Below are 15,218 nucleotides of genomic sequence, written 5' to 3'. Positions count from 1 at the left end.
ACTAGAAACTGTATGCTGAAGCTCAGTTTCTCTTTGTACCAATGTGAAGCTTTGTATGATTTCTTTCTGGTTTTTTGACTCAGTGGAAGTGTGTGATGTTTACATGTACAGAATTCAAGATTTTTTTTTTTCTGTTGTTGCTTTTAATTTGGTTGTTGTTGGTTTTGTTTGTCCTAGTAAAGCCCCACCTCTTGTCCTGTCGTGACCCCAAAACGTGCTTTTTATTTTATATCAAATCAGAATAGAGGGGAACACTGAAGGACATGCTGACCTTAAACCACAGTAAAGGCCTTTGCACACTTTTGTGCATAAATCTCTGTATATTTATTTTCTCATAAGTTATTGCTATGATCCATGCAAATTTTTTTTTGTGTTTTTTTTTTTTTTTTTAGAAAATGAAGAACATAACAGTGTGAATATTACGTTATTAGCTACGCTTTTGTTTCTTCCTTTGTCAAACATCCAGCGCAAAATGTCTTCTGTGTAAGGGCCTTTAGACGTGGTTGTCACTACTGATGGTAGATGCCGAGGACGAGAGAGAGGAGGGACTTATCATCAGCTCAAAGGGCACCACTAACTTTCTTCTCCGCAAATGTGGGAGTAAAATGGCCCCTTACAGTAGTTCCCTTAGTGATTTCTGCTTGTTGAATAAGCAAAAGATTAAAAAAACTTGATGTCATGTCATTTTTTAAATGTTTTTATTGGGAATATAGAATAGGGGCGTCACGTTTGGGACGGGGTAGATCCACCCAACTCATAAACCAACTGACCTGTGCTCTTTGACCTCAGTCAGAAGCCTCTCAGTGAGTCGGAAAGCCATTCCCCTTACACTGTTCTTATGTACGGGGAACACGCAAACCTCAGGAACCCTTTGGATCTGTGTTTCTTTTTTAACCAGGTCTGTACGTCTTGGCTGACGAGTCCTCCCTCTCTCCAATATCAACCCAATTATATTGGATTTGCTATGTATGTGTTTAGTTTGTTTTTTATATATTTATTGTGATTTAAAAGTGAATCCAGTACATGTGGCTGAATATTTGAATTCTTTAGAAAAGTGTTGATAAACATAAATATATATATATATACATGTGAAGCGCCTAAAAGATGGAGAATATGGCAGGTAAAATTCATTTCTGTTTGTTTAATGTAAAAAAAATGAAATAAAAAAATGAAAAAAATTGAGAAGCACAGGTGGGTGATTTTCCTGCCTTTTACATATCACTTTGCCGAGAGACTCATTCTAAGACATTTTAAAATTTTCGATGTGGTGTCATCGCTGTGGTCAGAGAAAGCACCTGCAGTGCAACCTGAGTTGCTCTTTCCTCCAGAGCTGTCTGAATAAAATCTGTGAACTGAAGTCACACTGTAGTCTGCTTTTCTTTCAGTGATCATGAAAAAAAATCAGTACTGATGTAACAATGTCAGTGGTATAAAGACCAGGTGTTTTGTATGATTAGGCTACATTCAATATCATTTTGGATCTTGAAATAAAATGCAATATACCTACATGTATTTTTCGTAGCTTAGACTGTTGTTTAAGTCAATGTTCAAATAACTTATTGCTTGACATACTGCACTGTATTTAAACTGTTAGAACGGCATATTTAAGCAGTGTGTAGCCTAGGCTACTGTAGCCCTGAGGAGTTTCGTACCTGACTGGTCGTGTCTCAAAACTCTTTGTGCTACACCTAAACAACATTCTTGGGTACAGACGCTATCAGAAATGCAGTCCCGTTTGGCAGCTGTTGTTGTAAGACACAACCTGTCTGTGCTCCTCCCAGCTCTCACACTCGAGTTTAGACACTTGCCGATGGGGGATCCATCCAGCTTCCTCGTCTCATCAGTCCGGAACCTGTTTCAGTCATAGATTCACATTCAAATGAAATGTTCAAGAACGGGTGCTGTTCGTGTCCATGTTTTGAGGCGCTTCGTGAAAGACTTTTCAACTCGTCTAAGACTGTAGTTGAAACATGTGCAAAAACTGACGAACTTCAGACACAAATTCCTTCTGAGCCCGACGGTGAGATATACACGGCGGACGGTGAGATATACACGGCGCTATGGCCCTTCCAGGCTCGCGCGGACGAGGAGCTGTCCTTCCAGGACGGAGAGCAGTTCCGAATTTACAAGCGCGAGGGTGACTGGTGGACAGCATTTAAACTGGACGGAAATGGAAAGGTGACAGCCAAGGGCGTCGTTCCTCAAAATTACCTGGCGAGAAGGCAAACTGTGAAAGAGCAACCGTAAGTAGACTGTTCTCTATACAGAAAATAGAAAGAGTTCAGAACTCTGAGCGCGGACAAGACCAAAATGAAAACTTAATTAGTTACTAATGACAATATCAAAGTAGGGCTAATAATAATATTATCAATTATTAAATACTAATTATTAGTATTATCATTATTCTATTGAAAAAAATAACACAAATTATTAATTTGTAAATTAATATTGATTGACATATATTTCTAACCAAAATATTTCTCCTGGGCCACTGTGACTGAAAATTAAGCCAAACTCACCAAGTCACGTCTTCGAGAGGAACGAATGCAAAAGAGCTCTGTGTAATCAGTTTGAGCTGAACAGCTGCGAGTTATAAAATCGCAGTTACAAGAAAAGAAACTCAAAATTGTAAGACAAAAGGTCTCAATTAGCATACTTTTTTTTTTTTTTTTTTTTTCGTGGTGGAAAAGCTTCCATAAGAAACAGACTGTCGATTTATTATTGTCGTATGTATCATGCATCCAAGACAAATGCAGTCCTGTCCAAACTCTGGTGCATACATGTGATTTGACTGTGCTCTTCTTTAGCTGGTATTTTGGGACACTGAACCGTTTTGAGACCCAGAATTTGCTTATGGCTCCAGGGAATGGAGTAGGTGCTTTCCTCGTGCGACACAGTGAAAAAGATCACATAGGGTGTGTATTATCAGGTATGTCAGAGTGATTGTTGTCTGTATTGAACTTGATTTTAAACTCAAACTGCATTTTACATCAGGTTCTGCCACACTAGTCTAAACAAGTAACACGGCAGAACTAATGTCATTGTTATAATGTAGGCTAGTAAAATCAGAACACATCTAAACAGTGCTTCTCTGCTGTCTGCATCCTTTCTCTCTGTGTGTCCTTCTGCCAGTGGTAATCAGTGACGGGGAAGTGAAACACATTAAGATCCATCAGAATCAGAATGGAAGTTTCTATTTGGATCAGAGTGAAATGTTTCAGAGCCTGGAGATGCTGGTGGAGCACTACAGGAGGAATCCCATGAGGTCTGGGAACCGTCTCGCGCGTCCCTGCGCACGGGTGAGGAAAAGAATCCAAAAAGAATCTGTATGACTTTCTTTTTTCTGTATTCTCCAAAAGGTGAATTTTTGAATAATAACTGGCCACACTTTGGCCTGACAGTTACAAAATGACACAAAAAAAGTATAATAAAAGTGAGCCACACAACTTGTGCAGTTAATTCCAAGTCTTCTGAAGTCATATGATAGATTTTTGTGAGGACATTTAGGTTATTCAATAAAAGTCTGGAATAAGGAAATCCACAGCTGTACTAGCTCTCTTTGGCATGTTCATGGACAAGCAGCTGCATCCGATTCATGACCGAATCCCTCTTTTGAGTCTGCTCTTTTCAATGAATCATTTGATCCGGTTCACAAAACTAGTTTCTTTCACAATACAATGCTTTTTTGAGACTTGAAAGCTCTAGTTTCCAGATTTGGAATGGCTTGAGGGTTTGTTAAATCATTTTGGGGCAAACTATTTCTTTAAGCAAGTGAACAGTGGGTGTGTCTGATATGTACTTTTCATTGTGACATTTAATACGTGCTATTTAAGAGGAACTAAGATAGTAAGAGACCTACCACAAGAAAACACCTGTTACATGAGGAAAAAGACTGTACTAATAAAACAAATACTAATTTGAGGCAAATTGTCCTTTGAAATAAGCAAGCATTTGCCAGTTCATTTTAGATGAAATAACTAGTAATGTTAAATTTATATTCTCCCTATACAGTGATTCCTGTATATCAGATTGATAGCAGATCACCACACACTGAATATACAATATGTAAATGTAACAAAACGCAGTTGTCTGTTTTACTGTGTACTTTTCCTCACAGAGTTTCTCTCTGTTTTGCTAACAGCCAGAACCAAAACAACAGGATCTTTCCCATCAAACAGTAGATGATTGGGAGTTACCTAAGGAAGAGTTTACACTGGAAGAGAAGCTCGGTACAGGATACTTTGCTGATGTTTACCGTGGAAAATGGAAAGGCATGGTCAATGTTGCCGTCAAAATCCTCAAAAGAAATGGTAGGGTTGGTGCATCTACAGAAAAAAAAAAAAATTCAAGGCTAAATGAGGGAATATGTCACTAGAATGGACTACTTCCGCTTTGCCTATTTGCGTTGTTTTTTTTTCTGTTCCTGAAATGCGAGATGCATGAATGCGAGAAATGCAGTGTTTCTTGATTGTGAGAGCTGGAGGAATATGAGAACAGGCTACTGCCCTCATAAACTTAAGCCAATAGAGTTAGCACAACACCGTGAACTCTCGAAGAACAGTTCTAAAACTTTGTTTAAGCTCATGTCTTTCAGTCTATTTAATATTTTGACAGATGTATTCATACTGCTCCCTACTGATGTTTATTTTCTGATGTGCTCTGTTTCTCCTTCTCCTCTAGAGTCTCTCAACCACAGGGATTTCCTGTTGGAGACTCAAATATTAAAAAAGCTCAGACACAGACATCTCATCACACTCTTTGCCGTCTGCACAAGCTCCGTCCCTTTCTACATCATAACTGAGCTTATGGAAAAAGGCAACCTGCTCAGTTTCCTCCGAGGTTAAACCCTTTCACTCTCATTTTTCAGCTGTTATTCTGAAAGTTTTTAGACATCAACTTTCAATTTGTACTATAATTTGTCAACTATGTTGATTACATGTGACCTGCTCCATCATTTTGAGTCGCTTTGACTAGAAACACATTTTGAGGTTCATGAATTAAATGAAAAAGTAAAAGCGAAACACCTTTTCAAACCAAAAATGATAACTCGTTCATAAAGAGGAAGAGATGATTGGCTGCTCGCGCTCCGTGCTGCCGGTTAAACTGAGGCGGCTACAGTAATTATCAGTCAGATGACATGTATTGTTGAAATTGAATTATCGTTAATAAAATGCAAGTCATTTTAAAGATGCAGATTACAATTAAATGAAAAATAACATAAATTATATTTAGTTTTTGCTTCTAATAGAGCCTTTTGACAGACTGTGACGACATGTTTCCACAGTTATCAGCTGTGTCAACTTTGTGTTATATTACCTTGGCAGTAAATGACAAAATGTGAATCAATTAACACTGCAGCAAGAGTGTTTCAAATACAACAGCTGAGGGAATGATGGCAAATTTGACATCTTTCTCTCTTCTGATTCCTGAAATCAATAGACCTTTCTCACAACTTCCGTATTAGTGACCGGAAATACGCAATAGTCGTGGTAATCTACTTCCTCCGCAGTCAAGGCAACATAATCAAATGGCGCAAGCAACTAGCAAGAGCTATTGACATGCTAATGATGTGTCATTTTAGTTAACAGTTCAGTAACAGTTAGCCTCGCTCTCTACTTACCTTGATATTTATGGACAAATTCCGTGTGGAAAATTTTTTACCCTTTATTTCGTTTTTTCTTTTTGGTGACGGAGTTTTCCTCTACGAGTCGTCACATCAGCAAATGTAATTAGAGCCCGACCGATATGGATTTTTGGGCGCCGATGCCGATACCGATAAAAAAAAGCCAGATACCGATATATCGGCCGATATTATTTATGTGTATATTATAATACAGTAGCAATATTATTTATGTGTATTATAGTACAGTAAGTTTGGACACACTTTACAATATTTGGCAAATCCGTTAATGAAGTTGTGTATACTCTTTGATCCATTTTAAACTTGCCCGCGTTCATGTTTTTCTGGTGTGTTGACGCTTGACAGGAACTCCGCTTCCACAACGATTACGTATTTCCGGTTATTGTGAGAAAGGTCTATATCTATCTTTTTTTCCTTCTTTTGGAATGTTGTTGAAATGCTGTTACAGATTTGATTCTTTTGCTATTGGAGCAAACCGAAATACAAAAAATTAAATTTGCCGTCATCTCCCATTCCCAACTATAGAAGTTTATCCAAATATGATGACTCACATTACTTTTAAATTTACAAGAATGTTTCTGAGTTACTTTTTAAAATAAGTAACTCAAATTACTTTCTTTTCTCATGTATTGACTGACACGTCTCCTTTCCCCATGTTGTGAGAAATTGAGAGTAAGCGCAAGAGTTGTGTGTGCTGTGTAAACATCAAGTTCTGGCAGGTCACGTTAGTCAAGCTCGCATCAGCTGACTCGACGCCTATCACTGTGTATACATATAAAAGCTCCTTCAGTATTAGTTACTTTTTTGGCAGAGTAACACAATATTGTAATGCAATATATTTCAAAAGTAAACTTTCCCCAACATTGCACACTTATATATACACACCTTTCCTGAGAGGGATTGTTGTACAGAATCCTGAAGCAGACAGACATGACTCCTTCAATTTTCCCTTCATAGGTGAGGAGGGGCGGGAACTGGAAGCTCTGACACTGACAGAAATGGCGAGCCAGGTGGCTGATGGGATGGCGTACCTTGAGGAACAGAACAGCATCCACAGAGACCTGGCAGCCCGAAATGTTCTAGTTGGAGCCAACAACATCTGTAAAGTGGCCGACTTTGGCCTGGCTCGAATCGTAAAAGTGAGGATCCCCTTAAAGTTACTCAACAATATTCATTCTTAAAGTTTGCTTTTAAAATATGTGGTTGCTTTTGTTTCACAGGAGCCAATTTACTCGTGTGCTGATCAAAAGATACCATATAAGTGGTGTGCTCCTGAAGCCATCAGCCATGGAAGGTTCTCCAATAAATCTGATGTTTGGTCATTTGGAGTCCTCATATATGAAATATTCTCTTATGGTGGAGTCCCATATCCAGGTATGTACACCACTCATGTATCTTCTTGTTCAAGAAGCAAGGTTTAGAGTTCACCTTTATTCTTTGTATATTTTTACAGCTTTCTCAAATCAAGAGGTGTACAATATGATCTCCTCGGGGTACAGAATGCCTGCGCCCAATAAGTGCCCATCGCACATCTATGACATAATGCTGATGTGTTGGAGAGACTCAGCTGACGAAAGACCAGATTTCAGTGAACTTAAAAATCTCCTGGAGAACTTGTGGAGCACTGAGAGCAGCAATGACACATCAGATCCAGCAGGAGGCGTCAGTTAACAGTGCCATGCAAAGGCAAACGAGTGGGACTGTGCCAGCATTCATTTTCATGCATTACTCCAGATTTCTAAACATCTTTTCACCCATTACTTTGCCTCTTTTTACAGTATTTATGCACTTTTACTTTATTTTCAAATTTCATGAGGAATTATTCACATTTAATTTAATCAAGCTTATTCTCAAATCTACATGGAGGCATTACGAGATGTTACGTAATCAGATTACAGTTACTTTTTTAATTACTTTTTTAATGCAAGTTACTTTGTTTTCCCATGTATTGACTGACACGTCTCCTGTCCCCATGTTGAGAGAAATCATAAGTGCAGAGTAGTTGTGTGTGCTGTGTAAACATGATGGTTATTGGTTGTTGTAGACTAAATGTGACCATGCATTTACTCATCTCACTTGCACAAAAACAGATTCAGTATTCTTCAAAATGAATAAAAACAGTGAAATGCAAACTCAGAATATCACGCAAACCTGCAATAATTATACAGGTAAATAATACAAATATACTTTATTTAATCTCACTTTATTAACCAATGTCAACATGACATTAGCGACAATTACTTTAGATAAACATCATGTAAGAGTGTTGAACTTTCTTCACCTGAATCTTACTCTTCTGCAATCCAGAATGGCAACAAAGTTTGAAGGTTTGTTTGAGCTACTGTACACGTGTGCATTTGCATTTCCTTCAGCCTGAGGCTTATTCATCTCACTTTTGGTGTAGAAAAGTTTACATTTGTCAAAAATAGAACTTTTGGTAAAAATTTAATTTAGGGTCCAATTCTCACTATTAACTAGTTGCTTATTAGCATGCATATTACCAGGATATTGGATGCTTATTAGTACTTATAAAGCACACTTATACATCCCTGAATCCTACAGTATTCCTACCTAATACCTAAACTTAACAACTACCTTACTAACTAATAATAAGCCGTAATTAAGAGTTTGAGGCAAAAGTCGTAGTTAATATAGAGAATTGGACCCAAAACTAAAGCGTGACCAGACCAAACAAAAACAATTAAAAAACAAACATGCAAGCAGTCAAATACTGCTCTGAGATAAGAAGGTTGAGGATCCAAATCATGCAGTTTTATTGAACAGGGGGTAATCCAAATACGTAATCCAGAAAACAGGCTAGAGGTCAAAAACATTGGGTAATCAGTCCAAACAATAACGGGCACAGGCCAAAAGGGAAATCCGAGAGAACAGGCAGAATCAAGAGAAACAGGATACAAAGGCGCTTGGAATTGCAGTAGAAAAAAAACTTTGCAGGGATTGAATGTGAAAACCGGGCTTATATGGGGTGAGCTAAACAAGGTAATGACATAGAGGTGAATGTGATCTGGCTGATTAGTCTGGGCAAAGGATTATGGGAAATGTAGTTTGTGGATGCGTGGTGATTGTCCGGGTTGGAGTGCCCTCTGATGGTTATCCAGTGCACTCTCACTGGTGATCCTTGCAAAAGCACGGCCAATTAAAGGAGAACTCTGGTCAATTTTAACATCGAGCTCATTTTTTTGTACATTTGGAGTGCTGTCAATACAGAGAACAACGACAAAAATCGTTTTTTTTTTAAATTTATAAAATAGGTTTAGTTACCTATGATCACGCGCGTGAACTCGGCAATCGATTACTTTGGACTTCAACCGAAAACAGGATGTAAACACAGGTATTTGCGCTGGCTTAAATAACATCATTTTTATACATATCTTTCACATCTACTGCAGTCAGATTCACTCGTGTTCACTCAGAAGGAATCACTCACATTTTCTGTGCACTTGTAATGACACATCAAGGATGTTAAGAGGCTAAAAGCAGATTTAGTATTTGCCCCATTGAAGTCAACAGGGTGCAAATTTAACAAAAAGAATAACTCGGTGTAGGCAACACCGATTTTTGTCGTTGTTCTCTGTATTGACAGCACTCCAAATGTACAAAAAAATGAGCTCAATGATAAAATTGACCGGAGTTCTCCTTTAACAAAACAAAGTGACCTAACGCATTACTTTCCAGAAAAAGAAACTCAGTTACTTTTTTTAATGCATTACTTTTAAAAGTAATTTTCCCCAACACTGGTGACCGTGAGAGAGTTTTGAGTTTTGAAAGCTATACAGTATGTTTTCATGGTACAATGAAATCAAGGAAGATTTGATTTCTCAAAATATGAACCATTTAAATCTCTCTGCGGCGGACAAGCTCTAAAAGAGATAATCACGACATCTGGAACAGAACAAGTCTGGTCAGTTTCTGTGTACGCAAGTCATTTCACAATCTCTGAAAACTTTCCACTACAGTTGTAGTTGGCCCAATGTTGTCTGTTCAGGAGTAGTTCATTATTAATTAAATATAAACGGACATAATGAGGGCTGTTCATTTCATGAAAAAAAAGTATTAACATTTTTATTGTGTGACATTCATGGATTATAAATGGGTATGGTATATTTACACACACACACACACACACACACACACACACACACACCACTGCAGATGCAACACAACCTGCTGATTATTGCAACTGCTAAAACTCTGTAACACGAGTGTTGCCACAGCTTGTTCATGTTGCGGGTGCATGGTGGGCAGGAATAGAATCGAGAACACTCTAGCCTTGCCTGGCCACACTAAACGGAAAAATGACAGGATGTTCAGGAAGGTCACGTCAGCATGACTGGCATTACTGGAGGTTTTTGGACACTCTGCAGTCAGACACCCAATAATTCAAATTTCAGTGGCAGGGCTACAAATCAGAAAAGAGAAAAATATGTTACAGCGTGTTATTAGCCTAGGCCTTGTAGGCTATTAATTTCTACACCATCTCTTTCTGTCTAAGTAATTCACCTGCTTTTCAGTTTCCATCTCATCTCAGTGTTGAAATACCGTTGCAGCCCTGTTTCACAAAGCAGTGTCACAACAGAAAGCACTGTTTGGTTGCCTGTCGGCCTGTGGAACTTGCATCAATCCCAATTAAGAGACATATTTTTTTCAAACAACAGGCGAGTATTGTGCCATTTATTTTACTTTGCTTCGTAAGTCTATTGCAAAAGACGAAGTAGGTTTATAGTACATTTTAACATGTTTCTGCTGAGTTTAACCCAATATGAGTAGCAAAAATAGGCTCCCAAAAGTTCCCCCACAAATGAAAGTTGTTCCAAACCTGTATACATTTCTTTGTTCTGCTGAACACAAAGGAAGATATTTTGAAGAAAGTTTGTAACTCTATTGACTTCCATAGGAAAAAAAGTTACTATGGAAGTCAATGGTGCCCCGGAACTGTTGAGTTTCCCACATTTATCAAAATTTAAGAATTTTATTGAACAACCTGAGAGTGAGTGATGACAGAATTTTCATTTTTGGGTGAACTATTCTTTAATAGATAGTTTGTTTAAAAGGCAAACATTGTGATATTTTGCCCACATGTGAGACTTGTGTTAATTCATGAAGGTAACAACAAGGGTGGTAAGCAAAAATGCATAAAATAATAGAGGACAAACGTCACATCCTGTTATCAGAATAAACACTTGTATTAGCAATAAACAGAAATGTTAATTAAAAAAAACAGGCTGGAATAATAAACAGAATGATGTTTAGCAAATAAACTGTCTAAACGTGTTAACTGGAAACTCAGTTCTTGTTTTACTGTTTCCAAACACTCTTGGAATAGCGGAATGAAGTTGACACACTTCCAAGGACGTAGGCTATCTGTACAGAAACTGTGCACGTGTTCACCTTTGTACAGAGAAACCTCGTGAAGCTCGCTGGGAGATTCCGCGGTCCATAACGACATATAGAGACTGTGCTGTTTTTAGCTCTTGTCTCTGTTTAGAAACAACTGTGGGATCAGAGAGGAAAGTCTACGGCCCTAAAAGATTATTATAGGTGAAAGGCCATATGAGAACATTAAAACACTGACCCAAATAGGAACATTCATTAACGTTCAAGTTAATAAAACATTATTTCTAGATGTTCTCAGAACTAGATGTCGAGGAGTTTAATGTTCTAGGTCTGTTTTTATTGGTTACACGAACGTTAAGGGAACATTCCATTTTATAATTTTGCAAACACTTTAAACAAGTAATGAACATCCAACTGTAACGTTGGAATAATGTTTATTCCTAACTTTAGAATCTTGCCAGAACATTAGACAAAGCGGCACTTTAGCTGGCCTACTGCACTGTAAACATTTTATATTTAACCTGGTTGCATTCAAGTTCATTGAAATGTAAAATTTGAGTTAATACATTGAAGGATATTGGTTTAATCAACAGAAACTCAAAACATTATGTTATGTGAACCATACAAATGATCTAAGTTGATTCGACAAAAGAAAAATGGTGTGATAATAAATCATGAAAATAGTTTCTTACAGTGTGGTCATACTAAAATAATATCTGTCTTCAGAAGTAATACAGAGGCTTTAACATACGGTAGGCTGGTAAATGAGGTTTAAATTTAGAACTGACCCCAAAATTCTTTAGAGAATTGTTTAAATAATATGTAGGTCATGGTTAATAAAAACCAACGTTTTATTTTGGACCAATATGCTTTTAAATCTATGCACATTATTAGCAACAGATAGGGGGAATTAACATTACAGGTGTGCAGAAATACCTTCTTTTTATTTTCCATTAACACTTTTGTGTTGCGCAGATGGCCATGTTGCAGCTCTTCTTTTATTTAGCTGGTTTCTAAAAGTTAATTCTGCCAGATGGAAGAACAGGCTTCAGTTTCGTGTTGCCACATATACAATAGATGGATCCAATGGCAGCAGGTGTAGTGTTATATAAACTGTATTAGTGTGTCCTGTCTCAGTACACGTGTTTTAATCACACCAAAGCCCGCTTAATTCCAAACATCTTGCGCACGGGCTGTTGATTAGCTGCTCATTCACTGTAGAATAGCAGAGTCAGTGAACAGAGACTGTTTGGTTTGGTCATAATCCCTGTATGAAAGTACATTGATAGACCCAATAGTGATTCACCATAATCCGTACTAATGGAACTGGATATGATCATTTTAATACACTATGTAATGACAGAATGCAGGAGGAATAGAAACACATACTCACACCATACTTTGGGCTGCAGTTAGTCATTTATTTATAGCAAATACAATACATTTGCAATGATTTGGTCATAGATTTAAAAAAAAAAAAAGAGCACTATAAAGCATGACATAAAAAGCAGACAGTTTTTACTAAAAATAAAAAAATGGAGCCTCCGTCGCCTGCTTCTGCCTGCGGTGACTCCTGGATGAGGGGTGAAGGGTGTGGAATTGGATCGGAGTGGTTTATGAGGGGTGGGGGGATCCAGGCTCCTTCCCGGAGTCACTGCTCTCACTCATTTTTCTCTTCATCACAATCTCCCGAGCAACGCAGGTCACCTGACCGTTTGTCACTGTGTAGGTGCCAGTCCTGCCAATCAAAATGAAGAAAACCTTGCATGAAAACCAGGACTCAGGAGCTGAGTCAAGCCAAACACAAAACTGTCATTAAACTCACTTCGGCTGGGATTCAAATCCATTGGGTGTCCCCATTTGATTCTGCTTCCCAAAGAAGAAACTGGACCACCAGTGGCCAGAGTCCTGTCGTACCAGACCTGCCATGGAATTGGACATTGAGCTTTTCTATTCCTTTACAATAAAAGCTGACTACATATACAACATCCACTAGATTCACAGACAAGGCTTAAATCTAGTCCCAGACTAAAATGCATGTTTGAGCTGTTATGATTGAGAGCAACTCGCACTGGTATATCTTAAAATATGTCACTGCCATATTGTTGTCTCAAATGCACACCAGTAATGTTTTTTTCTAAGTCACGTTTATAAAAGCTACTTAAATTTGAACTAAGGCCTAATCCTGGCTTAATCTAAGCCCTGTCTGTGAAACCAGGCCTATTATGTACTATATAATGACTGATTACATGTGCATGTTTATGTGGATTTTAGGGTATTGAGATGATTTTCAGATGATATACCTGGTGGGTGTGGAATGACCTCCCCAGCGTACTCCGAACTGCTGCAGGAACTGTTGCTAGATGTAGATCCAATGCGCCCTGCAACATGAATAAACATTAGAAAGGAATAAGCTATTGCATTTATTTTATTTTTTATAAACATGCATTAAATGTTCTTTATTATTATGTTAATTCTTTTTAATAAACTCACTTCGGTAGTAATCGTGGGTGGCGATAAGGGAACCAGTTGATGGAATTGATGCCATTTTCCCCGTCCTCTAAGTGTTAACTGTGTGGAAGATGGAAAGATGGAAGACCTGTTGGAAAAAAGATTTACAGCTATGATGAGAAGAACTAATGTCTGAGGATGACATCTGCATGGCACTACAACAATGTGATCTTTGAAATACGAAGGAAGCTTGGAAAACATCTCAGGCCGGCATATGCACAAACAATCTGCTGGAACTCAGCACACTCAAAGAGGTTTTAACCCTGTCAGGATCTTCACTTCCTATTATTATCAGTGTGACCAGATGATGCTTAACAGCTGTTACTTCAAAAATCAAATTTCCGTTTTCAGAGACCCACTTGCTTAGGAGAACAGCAAGCTGCAACACGCAAGCAGAATAGCTCATATTTCATGAGACTTAGTTTTTAAAATACTCGGTTGTCTAAGGCTGCATGCTAGCAGTTGCTATGAGCAAAAAAAGTCATGCACACAAAACAAGAGTATCTCCTGATTTTGGGGATTACCAATGTACAGTAACAATAAATAATAAACAGAGCAATTCCAAGAGGGTCCTCACACCATCGGTGCTCGGGCCCTAATAAAAGCTACCAATATAGAGTATTAATAAACATTAAAGGCACAGTGATTGAGTGATTGCACAATAATTTAGTGTTTGTGTTGCTTTAGTTTTTACATTAAGGACCTGCAGACGCCAATGTCAGGTCACAGATGGGAAGAGGGATTTACCACGTGACTGGTTAATACCCTTATGTGCTACATAACAGATGACACATTTAAGTCACACCAGTGCTTTGAAAAGCTGACATGTAGCCAACTAAATGCTAAAATTACTAAGAATAAAAGAAACTGTTAAAGAAAAAGAAGAGCAAAATACTAAGATAGGCTACGTTATCAGTTACACTACAAGAGCTTTAATCGTTTAAAATAAAATTACGTACGCAGTTCATTTACTGGCATCACCTCAGAAGAACTGATATGAATAGTTTAGTTGTAATAAATAAAGTAAATAATGCCTTGCCTGTCTGTCTGTCCAAATATTTGAACTATGAACTAGGCTATTTTTCTCATTCCCTTACCTTTGATTTGTGGTGAGTGCTGATGTTGGAAATGCACCAAAAGCAAGGCTTGGTCAAGTAAACGCTAGGCGACGGGGCCCATTTGTAGTTTGTTTTTTTTGGGTGAGACCCTCCAAGGTCTTTCGCTGCTCTGCTCCAAATTCTACAACACGAAGGACGCACGGTCTATTTATTACACGAGTGACGATTAAACTCTATAACCTCCCAGAGGGCGTGGCTTGCTAGCTGGCATGATATAATGGGCGTGGCCTGGTCGCTGGCACGAGGCCGACAGGTCAAAGCCTTTTACAGTCTATGGTCAAAACGATGTTGTTTCACAGAATTGAAGGGGGGATGGATGGGGTGTCCATGTCTGTAGACAAGGGCAGATAAGCGTTACCAAACAACTCAAGTCCACATTTTCCCATTCCATCAATACATCACGGCCACGTGCATTCGAAGTTTGTTCCACAAGAAGCTTTCTAAATAAAATCCGTGGCAAATCTCCTGAAAAGGATATTATAGCCTAGTAACAGCAGGGCTGCCAACTTTTGAGTTTGTCTTGGAGTGAGAATTTTGGAGCGGGTTTTTTTTTTACATCACAATAAATGTATTGTGATTGTCAACGCATTTGG

At 38.2% G+C, this 15,218-nt stretch overlaps 2 protein-coding genes across 3 annotated transcripts; one reads left to right on the top strand and one right to left on the bottom strand.

Moving 5' to 3' along the window:
• Positions 1 to 1,632: 1,632 nt before the first annotated feature.
• On the top strand, positions 1,633 to 8,011 carry ptk6a (PTK6 protein tyrosine kinase 6a). 2 transcript variants are annotated; one of them, XM_081348468.1, is made up of 8 exons: positions 1,633 to 2,243; positions 2,808 to 2,929; positions 3,133 to 3,299; positions 4,142 to 4,310; positions 4,681 to 4,839; positions 6,599 to 6,780; positions 6,862 to 7,015; positions 7,095 to 8,011. In XM_081348468.1, exons 1-8 carry the CDS (start codon positions 1,885 to 1,887, stop codon positions 7,310 to 7,312), a joined length of 1,530 nt encoding a protein of 509 aa, XP_081204594.1. In that variant the 5' UTR covers positions 1,633 to 1,884; the 3' UTR covers positions 7,313 to 8,011. The 2 variants fall into 2 exon arrangements, with proteins under 2 accessions (XP_081204594.1, XP_081204593.1); XM_081348467.1 differs by having other exon boundaries at positions 1,786 to 2,243; positions 3,133 to 3,326; positions 7,095 to 7,784.
• Positions 8,012 to 12,403: 4,392 nt separating this feature from the next.
• Positions 12,404 to 14,809, bottom strand: ppdpfa (pancreatic progenitor cell differentiation and proliferation factor a). The gene is made up of 5 exons (XM_081349078.1): positions 14,605 to 14,809; positions 13,490 to 13,595; positions 13,300 to 13,377; positions 12,822 to 12,918; positions 12,404 to 12,734 (listed from the first exon to the last, which is right to left on the bottom strand). Exons 2-5 carry the CDS (start codon positions 13,542 to 13,544, stop codon positions 12,611 to 12,613), a joined length of 354 nt encoding a protein of 117 aa, XP_081205204.1. The 5' UTR covers positions 13,545 to 13,595; positions 14,605 to 14,809; the 3' UTR covers positions 12,404 to 12,610.
• Positions 14,810 to 15,218: the final 409 nt, after the last annotated feature.

The sequence above is a fragment of the Scardinius erythrophthalmus genome (genome assembly GCF_964197995.2).
Source record: "Scardinius erythrophthalmus genome assembly, chromosome: 20".
Taxonomy (NCBI): domain Eukaryota; kingdom Metazoa; phylum Chordata; class Actinopteri; order Cypriniformes; family Leuciscidae; genus Scardinius; species Scardinius erythrophthalmus.
This window is presented reverse-complemented; position numbering and strand designations above follow the sequence as displayed.